The sequence below is a fragment of the Doryrhamphus excisus genome, linkage group LG5 (genome assembly GCF_037039965.1).
Source record: "Doryrhamphus excisus strain RoL-2023G ecotype Guam linkage group LG5, RoL_Dexc_Guam_v1.1, whole genome shotgun sequence".
NCBI lineage: Eukaryota > Metazoa > Chordata > Actinopteri > Syngnathiformes > Syngnathidae > Doryrhamphus > Doryrhamphus excisus.
In genome coordinates, this window is record NC_136361.1 from 13,031,327 (window position 1) to 13,045,103 (window position 13,777).

General features: G+C 42.2%; 2 protein-coding genes across 2 annotated transcripts in view; one reads left to right on the plus strand and one right to left on the minus strand.

The window, feature by feature from the left end:
• Positions 1–28: 28 nt before the first annotated feature.
• On the minus strand, positions 29–11,890 carry tlr18 (toll-like receptor 18). The gene is made up of 4 exons (XM_078790724.1): positions 11,085–11,890; positions 3,186–4,187; positions 1,817–2,999; positions 29–831 (listed from the first exon to the last, which is right to left on the minus strand). Exons 2-4 carry the CDS (start codon positions 4,175–4,177, stop codon positions 403–405), a joined length of 2,604 nt encoding a protein of 867 aa, XP_078646850.1. The 5' UTR covers positions 4,178–4,187; positions 11,085–11,890; the 3' UTR covers positions 29–402.
• ctsk (cathepsin K) overlaps positions 313–13,777 on the plus strand; it is a 66,768-nt gene continuing 53,303 nt past the window's right edge. The window contains exon 1 of the mRNA XM_058052784.2: positions 313–642. The gene's annotated coding sequence lies outside the window, so the exon portion shown is untranslated. The remainder of the gene's footprint in view (positions 643–13,777) is intronic.

A 13,777-nucleotide genomic window follows, 5' to 3' on the forward strand; every position in this document is an offset into this window, starting at 1 on the left:
CCAAATTATGTAATAAAATTGTCCCCTTTTATTCAAGAATACTATAAAATATAAAAATAACAAATGTCCAGCATTTTGTGAATAATACATGATTTGGAAAATGATAAATGACTGAAAGAATAATAAATATGTATTTAGTGGATGCATAACTCTCTATATAATAACACTTCAGTCTTACGGAAATCAATTTTACAAATCATTGTGAACAAAACTGAGCTCATGAAAATCAAATTAAACCAAGACGATGAGATTAAGTGTGGAAATAATACAAAATGTTGAAGCTGTCACTCTGCTGCTTAAACAGAGTGCAACGTGGGAGTGGAAGCCTTTCAGCTGCAAGGGATCATGTTCATGTCAGATCCTTTGTGATGAGGCGGTCTCTAGGTTACTCTAGTTCAGGCTTCAAGCCACCACAGGGATTTGTCTTCCATTAAACGCTTCATCATCAATGTTCTCTGCTTCTCCAATAGGATTTGGCCTGCTGTTTTCTTTAGAGTACGAAGTCAGAGAATGGCCCCCCACAGACGAGTTCCTGCTGCGGACACTGTGCCTCCCTTGTTGGTCAGGCATGGGCTTGCCCAGGACGCTCCTCAGCTGGGCCCAGAAGAAGGCCTGCTGGTTGACCTGCTGAGGCCACTCTAGGTACGTCTTGGTACTCAGCATTTTCTTCAGCTTGCAGTACTTGCTGGGCAAGGAGCTGGGGTCGATGGGCTCCTTCACCACCAGGATGACGTCGCTGAATGTCTTCCCCATTGCCCGCTGCTGAGCGAAGTACAGCTCATAGTTGCACCACTCGCTGTTCACAAAGTGCCGCGAAAGGACAAATATTACCTGAACAGGGAACAACCACAATAACTATTATTCATACCATCTGTAAAAAGTGATGCTGCTGACAAAGGGGGCACTATGAGACTGCCCACCAGGTGGTGGTAATGCTACACTCATCATGTCATTAAGAAGCAGAAAAAGTAACCACTGTGCTGGCTTCACAGTCTTTGTTTGTGTAGTCAGCATACTTTAGGTGTTTTTAGCCACCCCTGACATTTGGGGGACAGAGGACAAGGCTGTGTTTCAAACCAAAATAGCTCATCTGTAGCATCAGCTCTTGTAAGGACCCTTACACTGCAACCCTAATCAGTGTGGCCACATCAGATACTTTCTACAGTAAACCTCGGATATATCAGAAATTCGCTCAGAACGGACAGATAAAAAAGAACCAAATTTTCTGTAATGCATTTCCAATAAAAATTCATTGCATATATTGGATTTTTTATAACGGATTTCGCCTATTTCGGACAAAATCTCCAGTCCCGTTCCAATTTCCCTCGCATATATCGGATGGCCGCATCGTGTCTTTCTCCTGGCTCCAGATTTAGGACAAATATAAAAGTGAGTGACGTCAATAATACTAGCACAGCAGTGAATGAGATCTTAACCTCACTATTGGAAATAACGTAGGCCTGACGGGCGTAACAGGGCCTAGCTTAATTAACAATTTGTTATGCTCAGAGTCCAATAAAGTTAAATTCTCATTACCTTACGTCTCTTTTCATTGCCCAGTCCAGGTACATTGGAAACATAGTCAAGAAAGTGCCTTTTAATAACGGATAAAATCCGATATATGCGTAAAACAAACATTTTCCGGTATACACATATAGCGGATTTCGCTTATATCGGACAAAACCAGTGGGAACAAATGAATCCGATATATCCGAAGTTTACTGTACTACTACTCTGAGTTTGCACATGACTGATGAGCACCACATTCAGACTATTCTTAGACTATTCTTAGATTGCCAAACAACAGAAGTGTTACCTTGTGGCTGTTCTCGATGTTCTCAATGATGTTGTCGATGATCCACTTTCCTGGCATGAAGTCCCTCTCATGTATACACAATCGGTAGGGGTTCCTTTTGTTCTCCAAACACGGCAGGAGCTGCTCTCTCACCCAGTCTGCATCCCAGTGACTGTAGGAAATGAAGGCGTGATAGTTGAAAGGTCCAGGCTGTCCCGCAGTTTTCTCCTTGTGAGCTCTGTATTTAGCCCTGATGATCTGATAGGTGGCCTTGGTGTACCACGGGAGGTCGAAAATGTAACAAATGAGCATCAGAATCAAGATGACGACTGTGGTGACGGCGACACAGATGATGATAACCAATCTGACGTCACAGGACACCTCACTCGGGAAGTATTGAGATATGACCGTGTTTAGAAACTGTTCTGGATGGTAACACTTGTAGTTCCATGGCCAGTCTGTCAGATTGACCTGACCTCTTTGCTTGGTGTCTTCAATGAAGGCGTGTAGCTCACAGGTGCAGTGGTAGGGATTGTTCCCAGCCCTCAGGTGAGAAAGTTCAGGCATATGCTGGAAAGATTCTTTGCTAATGAGACCAAACGAATTGCCATCCAAAGCCAGTCTCTGCAGTGATGGACTCTCCCACATGGATGGGATGAACTTGATTTTGTTGTCACTCAGCAGCAGCACTTTCAGATTGGTGGCCTTCTCGAAGTACGCCACGTCCAGCAGGTCCAGGTTGCAAGAAGACAGGTCCAAGAAGTGCACTGTGGTGGGTAGACAAGAGAGGGCTTCAGTCTTGAACTGATTGTGGTGAGCAATGATCCTGGTAATGTTTTTTTGCCAAACACAGTCCCGGCTGCTTTCGACAGAACCCAGCTTGTTGTTGCTTAAATCCAACACTTGCAGATTATGAAAATGTCTAGTGAGCAACGACAAGTCTCTTAAGCTGGTCAGCTCGTTGGTGCTCAGGTTGAAGGTGTGAAGGTTTGGCATGGCACCGTTGTAGTCGCACCGCTGGTTGAAGATGTAGTCGTTCTGAAGACGGTTGTTAGAAACATCCAGGAACGCCACACCTGCCATCTCTACCCAGGCGTCACAAGGTACTGAGTTGAAGTAAACGTATTGAATGGACAGCTCTTTGATCTTGTTGAACCAGGTGAAGCGCCAGTCAAAACGCAGTATATCGGGATTGCTGATATACCTGAAAGACACCACAGATGTTAATTCATTCAACAAATGTTACATATCTCAATGGAAACAGCATAAATCAGGACATAACCCTTGTCTTTGTCATACTTTATCCATGGTTTTTCCTAATTTGATATTTCCGTTTGGGCATCAGCAGGAGTCCATCATGAAAACCATGATAAATAAAAATACTCCTTACCAGAGATCCAGCTTGTCCAGTTTCAGGTCTGTGATGCGCGATTTGACCCCGCTGTCAATAAAGGTTGGCGAGCGTGCAAAGTCGATGTACTGCAACCTGACTGTATTGATGGTGGCGCCTTGTAGGTTGATCAATGCCATCCTAAGGAGATTCTCATTGAACTTTCCTCTGTGGAAGATGATCTTATAGGCTTTAATCTTTTTTAGACTCTGAAAGATGTCCTCGTCCCCCATGTAGTACATGAACTCAAAGAGGTTGCGGAACTGGATGGCAGTGAAGGTCTTGTTGGAAAGGTCGTGCAGTATGTCAATAAGGGCACCGGGTCGTTGGTCTATGGCCATGTCTAAGCCCATCTGCAGAGTTTGAATAATGTGGAGACTTCCTGGCTCGTAGTAGCTTAAGTTGGAGGAACACTTTATTGCGAAGCGTTGTAACTTGATGTTCTTCAGTGGCTGAAAATCCTCTCTCTTCAGACCCTCTACCAGAGGCCCACCCATGGACAGAACCTGCAATTTGACCAGCCTGGAGAAGCCCTCAGCCAGTGTCGCATGTTTGTAGAGGTTGTTGGACATGTACAGCTCCTTTAAATTTAATAGAGACGTCAGCACAATGGCTGGAATTTCCCGCAAGGAGTTGTTGAAGATGTCTAGATGTTCCAGCAAGCCGTTGTTTTTGAAGGCATCACTGTCAATGTGCGAGATGTTGTTGAACTGCAGCTGAAGGACGCGCAGGCGAGGGAGGCGGAGAAAGTCATCCGAACGGATAGCTTGAAGTTTATTGTAGGATAGATCGATGTTCTCCAGCGTGGACGGAAAGTGCTTCCATGGGACGCTCTCCAGTTGCCTTCCCAAGCAGTCTGCCGAGCGACCCGAGTTGAAGATGTGGCATGGTTCTTCTTCCATACTGGCCATAGTTGGAGCAAATGTACTCAAGATTGACGATGTCCGCCCTCCAATGAAGACCACGCTGAGGATGATGAAGGTCCAAAACATTGCGACACACCTGTAAAACAAAAACATATCAAGACTTGTTAATAACGAGTATCCGGCTCATCCCTACCCTTAACCCAGTATGCAGAATTTCACTGCCTTCCATAGCCCGCACCCTAAACAGCAGCTCAGAACGACACAATACACCCATAGCTACAGTAACATTACTGGCCCCTAGTGACCAGTGTACGTTACTACATGTCACATCTTAGATGCAGTTTCTGAGTGCCTTATATTTATTCATTCATTCATTCATTCATTTTCTACCGCTTATCTTCATGATATTTTCATTTATTTAACCATTTGCATGTTTGAAAATGTTTAATTTAAGCCAAGAATAGGTCGCATTTGCTTAAATATGCTATTTGTTTGCTAATAATATGCCGTATTCAACCCCATCACAGTGATCATTTCTTAATACATTCATTTTGGAAAAAAATGAAGCTGTGACATTTGAAACATTAAGAGGCAAAGCACGACTGTATTGTGGTATATATATTTTTGTCCATATCCCGCAGCATTGTTAGTGATAATCTAGAAATAAGATATCCAAGACAGAACAAAAAGCATCTTTTCATATTACAAATTCATATTAAAGAGAGTGTCATTGACAAACGCATAAAGAATTCTTACCCTGTGGCTTTCAGCTCCTGAATATAAATGCACTCTATCAGATGTTTCCTCATACTTTATTTATATTGCTCGTCTCGACGCTGACGAAACTCACGTGCAGAAGTTTTACAGCCTCTACACATCAACCACATGTCTCAGTTGTGTGTGTGTGTGTGTGTGTGTGCAGACAACTTACAGTGAAGAAAATAAGTATTTGAACACCCTGCTATTTTGCTATTTCTCCCACTTAGAAATCATGGAGGGGTCTGAAATTTTCATCGTAGGTGCATGTCCACTGTGAGAGAGATAAACTAAAAAGAAAAATCCAGAAATCACAATGCATGATTTTTTAACAATTTATTTGTGTGATACAGCTGCTAATAAGTATTTGAACACCTGAGAAAATGAATGTTAATATTTGGTACAGTAGCCTTTGTTTGCTATTACAGAGGTCAAACGTTTCCTGTAGTTTTTCACCAGGTTTGCACACACTGCAGGAGGGATCTTGGCCCACTCCTCCACACAGATCTTCTCTAGATCAGTCAGGTTTCTGGGCTGTCGCTGAGAAACACGGAGTTTGAGCTCCCTCCAAAGATTTTCGATTGGGTTCAGGTCTGGAGACTGGCTGGGCCATGCTAGAACCTTGATATGCTTCTTACGGAGCCACTCCTTGGTTTTCCTGGCTGTGTGCTTCGGGTCGTTGTCGTGTTGGAAGACCCAGCCACGACCCATCTTCAATGCTCTGACAGAGGGAAGGAGGTTGTTCCCCAAAATCTCACAATACACGGCCCCAGTCATCCTCTCTTTAATGCAGTGCACTCGTCCTGTCCCATGTGCAGAAAAACACCCCCAAAGCATGATGCTACCACCCCCATGCTTCACAGTAGGGATGGTGTTCTTCGGATTGTACTCTTCATTCTTCTTCCTCCAAACACGCTTATTGGAATTATGACCAAAAAGTTCTATTTTGGTCTCATCTGACCATAAAACTTTCTCCCATGACTCCTCTGTATCATCCAAATGGTCATATGCAAACTTAAGACGGGCCTTGACATGTGCTGGTTTAAGCAGGGGAACCTTTCGTGCCATGCATGATTTCACATCATGACGTCTTAGTGTATTACCTACAGTAACCTTGGAAACGGTGGTCCCAGCTCTTTTCAGGTCATTGACCAAGTCCTGTCGTGTAGTTCTGGGCTGATTCCTCACCTTTCTTAGAATCATTGAGACCCCACGAGGTGATATCTTGCATGGGGCTCCACTCCGATTGAGATTGACCGTCATGTTTAGCTTCTTCCATTTTCTAATGATAGCTCCAACAGTGGACCTTTTTTCACCAAGCTGCTTGGTAATTGCTCCGTAGCCCTTTCCAGCCTTGTGGAGGTGTACAATTTTGTCTCTGGTGTCTTTGGACAGCTCTTTGGTCTTCGCCATGTTACAAGTTAAAGTCTTACTGATTGTATGGGGTGGACAGGTGTCTTTATGCAGCTAACGACCTCAAACAGGTGCATCTGATTCAGGATGATACATGGAGTGCAGGTGGACTTCTAATGGGCAGACTAACAGGTCTTTCAGGGTCAGAATTCTAGATGATACACAGGTGTTCAAATACTTATTTGCAGCTGTATCACACAAATAAATTGTTAAAAAATCATGCATTGTGATTTCTGGATTTTTCTTTTTAGTTTATCTCTCTCACAGTGGACATGCACCTAAGATGAAAATTTCAGACCCCTCCATGATTTCTAAGTGGGAGAAATAGCAAAATAGCAGGGTGTTCAAATACTTATTTTCTTCACTGTATCTAACATGAGACTATAAGATTGTTTTAATACATAAATTAAGTAAACTGAGGTGTCCTCATTCAATGCTCTTAATTGTTTCCTCTTATTCAATTTTTTGCCCAGATTTGATTTAATTTGTTTGATTTGTCCTCCTTGTCTCAATGTTTACTGTGCCGCTGGCAGGAAACAATGGACACAGTGGTTGTGTTGATTGTTCCTGTCACAGGATGAAAATCGAGTTCAAAGACGCTGTAAGTATTACCTGGCCACAGACAAGCTGCAAATTCCATTGATTTTTTTTCCATTCACATTTAGTGTTCATTGTATTGTGTGATTTAGGCAATCATTGGATAAAACAACAGTCTTGATTAGTCTGTGTTTGCTGTGGACCACTTTCTTTTTTTTATTTTCCCACCATGCTCCTTCACCTGTAGTTGCCATGGTAACCTCCTTCCTGCTTATTTATTTCCTTAGCTGCATTCACCTCCATACTGCTTGCTTTATTTTGTTGGCCAGAGATGGCTGATTCCATTTAATATAGTACCCGACAAGTCTTGTTTCTTATCCAAGCTGTTGGAACAAAAAATGACTGCACTTGTAGTTGCTCATTCAGATTCAGAAATTGCGTGAATGAAAGGCAAAAGCTTCTATATTATGCTTATTACAACAAAATAAAGTGTTATATCATTCATTGAGGTTTATCATTTAATTAGGACAGAAAGGTCCGATAGACAAAAGTCTTGGACAAAAGTCTTGTTGCGTACCAAAATAATGTACAGTAGAAATTAGGGCTTTAATAACGGATTAATCAGTCAATTATTAAGTTGATTAATCGATTAATTAAAAATACATTTTTAATTTCCATAGATGAAAGTAGGAACGGAGATCGACTGGAAAATTGAGAGTTTTGCGTTTCGGCTCAGCTCCCTCTGACCCACAAAGGAGCAATATAGAGTTTGCATCACTGCAGTCGTCGTACCAATCCACCTGTCAATCTCGCATTCCAGTCTGCCTTCACTGATGAACAAGACCCCAAGGTACTTAAAGCCCTCCACTTGGGGCAGGATCTCATCCCCATCAGCTGAGATGGCACTCCACCGTCTTGCGGGTGAGAACCATAGACTCTGATTTGGAAATGCTTATTCTCATCCTAGCTGCTTCACGCTCGACTGGGAACCGATCCAGTAAGAGTTGAAGCTCATGGCCTGATTGTACCAGCAGGTACAAGATGCAAACCTGCAGCCACCAAACAGGATCCCTGCCACACGCTGGCTGCGCCTAGAAACCTGAACATTTCTTGGATCTCTGTAAGTGCCATCAGACTTATCATACGTATCACACCCATCCAAAACCTGAGAACTTGAGGTAGTCCAACTTTCATTCTGTGGTATGTTTTATATGAATACTGCGGATTACTAAAGAACGAAATAAGGTAAGATTGTCCCTTCCGGTGCCCAGTGCTACATGCTTACCCTGCCATCTCAGGGGCACAAGTGGTTTCAGTTGTGGTTTGATTCCTGTAGCTTTGTCCTTAAATGGTCCCACAGAGTCCAAGATCTGGGAACATGGGGAGTGTAGTTCTGAATAGGGATGTTCCGATTAGGGTTTTACGATCATCCATGAGTTAAATCGGGGACAACATTGACAGCAAAGGATTTTCCTTGTTAAAAATTGTGGTTACTGAGAATTTACAATACCAATCAAATGTTTGGACGTACGTGCACTTCTATGAATGAGGTTTATCCAAGCTGTGTGGACATCAATTTGTAATGTGATGAGAAACATTCAGGAAGCTTGAACTTTATGACCCTGGCATCCAGCTATGATGCACGTGAACATATTGACTGGGAAACAAACACAATGGCCCCTGTGACCCACTTTTTACAAGCTGACGGTCGGTTGACTGAAGCACAGTGTCAATGTGTCACTCAGATAAAGCACGACCAGGCCTATTACTGATTAGCAGCATGAATCACAGCGTAGGAAGGTGGAGACGTAAGAAAACTCCCTAATACAGACTTTACTACTGCTGCAGATATGCAGGGTCATAATCAAACTCAGCCAATGCAAGGACACAAAATGTAAATGCTTATTGAGACAGGAAACACAATTTGATAGAAGTACTTACACTCTCAGATTACTTTTAAACTGAATAACAAGGGAAGTTAAAGGGACTGTATACAACTGGCTCAAGATTGCATTTTTTCCAACCAAAAAACATACCACCACCACCAGCTGGCATGTGTTAACTTTAATAGTTTAAAAGATGATTGAGAAAAAAAAAGTCTATATTCTTCACAATTATGAGTTATTGTTTTCGTTTGGCTGCTAACGTGATCAGCTAAATTATGTAAAATCGCTATCTTCAGTTGACAACTTGTGTGTGACGCTGGGCTTACTTTGCATAGGATGGATAGAGGGTGGGATATAATGATTACACAGCACGTTCAAATGTTGGCAGCCAAAGAACCCGTTTCATTCAAACTCATAAGCTACAAATATATACAGTATAACAGTATCAAGTTCAATATATCAATATTCCCAGTCTAACCATTCATTCATTCATTTTCTACTGCTTATCCTCGTGAGGGTTGCGGGCATGCTGGAGCCTATCCCAGCTGTCTTCTGGCGAGAGGCGGGGTACACCCTGGACTGGTCACCAGCCAATCACAGGGCACATATAGACAAACAACCATTCACACTCACATTCATACCTATGGACAATTTGGAGTCGCCAATTAACCTAGCATGTTTTTGGAATGTGGGAGGAAACCGGAGTCTCCGGACAAAACCCATACATGGGTAGAACATGTAAACTCCACACAGAGATTCCCGAGCGGGGAGTCGAACCAGTCTAACAAGCTGCAGAAAGACCCTATCTCAAAACAAACCAAAACGAAAATATCATGTCTGCCGTGTGGCACTTAACGACCAATACAAGCCATGAAAACCATCTTGCGGGGGTAGCACATTAAAATGCTTAAATTTAGTACAGCATTTGAAGAACAATTACTTTGACAGATGTGACCAAACGACAGCTAGCGCAGCCATGTGGACACTCGTTTGTATGTGTGTGGCAGTCAGATGGCTAAGCTAATAACCCAAATAATAACTGATGAGATAACCAGACTTTCTCAGTGGTGGAAAACACCGGCTTTGCTGAGTGCTCTCATTCACCCTGAAGTCCTGTTAGAGCCCCACCAATGTGCATCCAAAGTCTCCTTAAAGAAGCCGTTTCATCCTCTGTAAGTTTCATGAGTGATATATGTTCTCTTGAAAAAGAAAGAAATATGTTTTGGTCTAAATTAAGGTGATTTTTTTTTCATATCATATGGCCAGTAGGACTTATAAATAAATGGAGAAATGTACAATTAAACCAAGTGATTGGTATCTGTATCTGCCGATTTCAGTCTTGGATGATCTGTATCAGAATACCTGAACCTGATCGGAGCATCCCTAATGATAATTATAGGTTATCACATGGTGATACTGGGCCTGATACCAGACAAACCATGTATGATCTTATTATCACATACTATTTAATCATGAGCTTATTATCACATACTATTTAATATTTACTATTATACTAATATTTACTATACTATTTACTATTTAACCGCTGACATGTTGACAGAGCACAGACGGCAGCAAAACAAACGCTGTGTGTTCACGCTTGTGCGCTGTTCTCTGATTGGTTGTTTCACGGGCACGATACCAGAGCAGTGCGCTCTGAGTGGACAGCTACGGGGGCTGATACTGGACATGGTTAAACTCTATATTTTATCAGTTACACTGCCCTGGGCTTTGACACAGTATCATTTCGGCCTTTTCCCGTATCATTCATGGGTGGTTTCTAGGGTACAGGGCCAATTAATACTGTAATATGTGATAATCAAATATATGAGCAATTGTGTAATAATATCGTGAGATAAATGTTTTATTTATATTCATATACACTGACAGTTCCAATTGTCACTTTGAGGGCAGCCATAACTGCGATGTGGCCCTCATTGAAAACAAGTTTGACACCCCTGTCTTAAAGGTTCTTGGACTCCAGTGCACCTTTGGAGCTTGGTACAGGAGTTAACCAATTATTAAATATCTTAAATAACCCTGACTGTGGCTGCCGGTAATGTGTTGTTGTTGCAACAGCAGTGAGTCACAAGCTATCCTGGGCCAAGCAGCACTTGATAACAGAAAGCTTCCTGTTCATTTTGGCTGTTAGAGTGCTAGATCGTTTCTTACAATCTCCTATGAGGTGTGTGTAGTTTTTCGTCAGCTTAATGAAACACAAGTTGAGCCCCTCCCCCCCCAGCTCTGCGTCAGGACATTGTAAAGCAAGCTGGTAGGATGCAGGGGAGATAAAAAGCGGCAGTCAGCAGTTGTCGTCACTTTTATCTCTGTGTTATTTTGTCCCAGTGTGAGTTGTGCTTACCTCATCGAAATCTCCATCACATGAGCAGCACAATTAATGGACAGAAGACATCTTAGAAAGAATAATAGTAACAACTCACCTGCAAAGGCTCTCCTCTTCTTCTGTTGTTCTTAGTTTGACCCGAGTCAGTCAGTGTGTCTCACTTCACCAAGCCTGCTCGGTTATGTGCTGACTTTCTCTCTTTTCGTGTGTGTGTGTGTGTGTGTGTGTGGCTCAGGAATGTGGAACGGCCTCCAAAACCTTTTTTTAACATGTTGACTTTACAGAGAAGACTTGAGAGAGGATTTGTTTCAGTTCAAAAGGCTGTCCAGAGTCTCTTTTTAATACATACCAAGGTTTCCCATGCATTCATTAATCCGCGGTGGGTCCACCACAGATACTACTTTGAGGCATCTACTGTTGTGCGATATTAAATGTACTTTATCTTTTTTAAACAGTGCACAAACAGAGCTCAGGAGACAATCTGAATGTTTTTGTTAATCACTCATGCGCGTTATAAGGTGCACCTCCCCTGAACCCACCACCAAAATTAAACAGCAGACTTGTGGGAAACACTGAACACAATAAACCTCATTAAATCTTCTTCCACCACTAACACACGAATCAACAGTCTCTCTGTGTTTCATCATCAGCGTTGAAAAGTAAGTATATTGAAATGAACGGGTTTCCTTACAGGATGTGATTTTAGGGTTTATTTGATTGTGGGATGATGGACGGATGCTGATAGTGCCTGAATGATGCAATGTAACATTCCTCTGAAGTGAGACAAGTCTGTTTTTTGGTGAGCTTTTTTGTGCTACTAAGATATTAGGGTATTCAATTTCACGCTTTTTATTTGTCTCCACCCTGCCATGATGCAGATCCAAACTGGGCTTGATGAGAGGGTAAAAAACAGAATTAAGTCACATGACCAAATCCCATTTTGACTTCCAGATTTGAAGGAATTCGCCTTTTTCCATAGTTACTGCTTGTGTTTTTGTTTCTCTTTCCTGACGTGACTCATGAGGCTGCTCTCTTGTTTCCACATCCAGGTTGTCTGACCGGTTGTCTTATTCTGTTAACTCTTTTGTCTCAAATGCACAATGGAAACAAGCTTTTGTTTCATAAACTGAACGGCAATCAGTGCAGATGTTTGTGTTGCTGTTCATTACCTCAGTTAATTAGCCTGTGACATTCATAGTTTCTGTGCTAAATGATTTAAAGACGAGCTAACAGAAGTGGTTTATGGTACACTATACTCTCTTACAGCTAAAAATGAAATATGGGGTACGGACTGAAAGGTTGGGTTTGGACATAATGGGCAGCCTTAAAGGCCAACATATTCTTCCGTCCAAGGTATTTGACAGAGATGTCTGACCTTCACCGACCTTTTGCTCCCGCCTCCTCTGGATTCGTTCAGTGCAACCATGTTGTTATAAAAAGTAGAAAATACCGCAAGATATTCAGAGTGTTCATCATCCATCACCCTCTCATGAGCATACACGTGTCGTCTGTGAAATGTCAATTCTCAAATAGTCAGCTCTCATGTCACATGACCTGAAAGGCTTTGCAAAATTTAGCTCGATTGCTCTGATTCCAGTCAGCGGGTGGCGATGTAACACACTCTTGCATGACGGGCAGCTCCCTAAAGACGGCGGCCATTTTGTGACCTCAGTCTGTATATTTTCTTCCATTCCATCTTGATGTTAATAACGATAATCAGAAAACAAATGTCAAAAATCCATTTGTGAATCATTAAAAAAAATAAATGAAAGCTTAGTGAAAAGAGAGCATCTCAATTTGGAATATTAATAGAAATGTAATTCATACAGATATCAGTCAAAGAAAATAGTTCTTTTTCTCCTGTTTTATTGGTTTTCAGCGCACATGTGTTGAACACGTGCGGATTTGTTACATGAATGATTTGTTACATGAATATCTATTGCACCAGATACTGTATATGACCTTCAAAAATAATGACATTATTAATATATTATGGGTATAATAGTGTTTGATTCATGACTTTTTAAATGACACAATGGCGGGCACACGTCATATACAGCACTCGAGACCTCAGAACGACACGACAGCGTGGGGCGGCGTTTGCCTTAACGGTTTCCTCAAGGCAACGCGCCCGTTTGCTGTGAACAAAGATGGCGGGCTGAATGGCGGACATATTGGTTTTCCGATAAGGCGACCGTTTGAAGGCCCACTTTAGGTTGAAGAAAAGAAGACAGAGGATGCTATTTTGCACGCGCCATAGTTGTGACGCAGGCCGCTTGGTGTGTAAAATCTTGTTCACCTAATCTGTTGTTTGTGTAGCAAATGTTTGTATTTAAATAACATGCAGGTCATGACTTGACGCTTCTTCCTGGTTGGAAAAAGCAGGAACTGAGCTGTGATGCTCTGTAGCTATAAAGGAGGTTTTATCAAAAAGTTTACGGTGTATATGAAGTTAGCTATAGGCAAGAAGGCGGCAAGTCCTAGTGGTAAGATGGCGGTTAATACGATGGTTTACTGGCTGCTGTAGTGTGCATGCATTGTTGACAAGGAAGGAAGATGTTGGCTCAAATCAGCTTTGATTTTGACATCTTTCTTGTTGTTTGTATCCGCTTGTCTGTGTTATCGCCTTGCAGAAAGCAAGCAGATCTGCAACCAGCAACGCTTGCCTTTCAGCTCCTTACTGCTCGTAAAATCTAACAGGACCACAATGAGCTGGATCCTAATTAGCTATTAATGATATGTGGGCCACAGTGGACAGCCTGACACTTCCAGATTGATGTCACATTACTG

Coding starts and splice junctions, on each gene's coding strand:
- tlr18 (XM_078790724.1), bottom strand. CDS start 4,177: ATGTTTTGGACCTTCATCATCCTCAGCGTGGTCTTCATTGGAGGGCGG. Junction 3,000..3,185: donor CTGGACAAGCTGGATCTCTG/GTAAGGAGTATT, acceptor GGTGTCTTTCAG/GTATATCAGCAATCCCGATA. Junction 832..1,816: donor ACATCGAGAACAGCCACAAG/GTAACACTTCTG, acceptor TTCCCTGTTCAG/GTAATATTTGTCCTTTCGCG.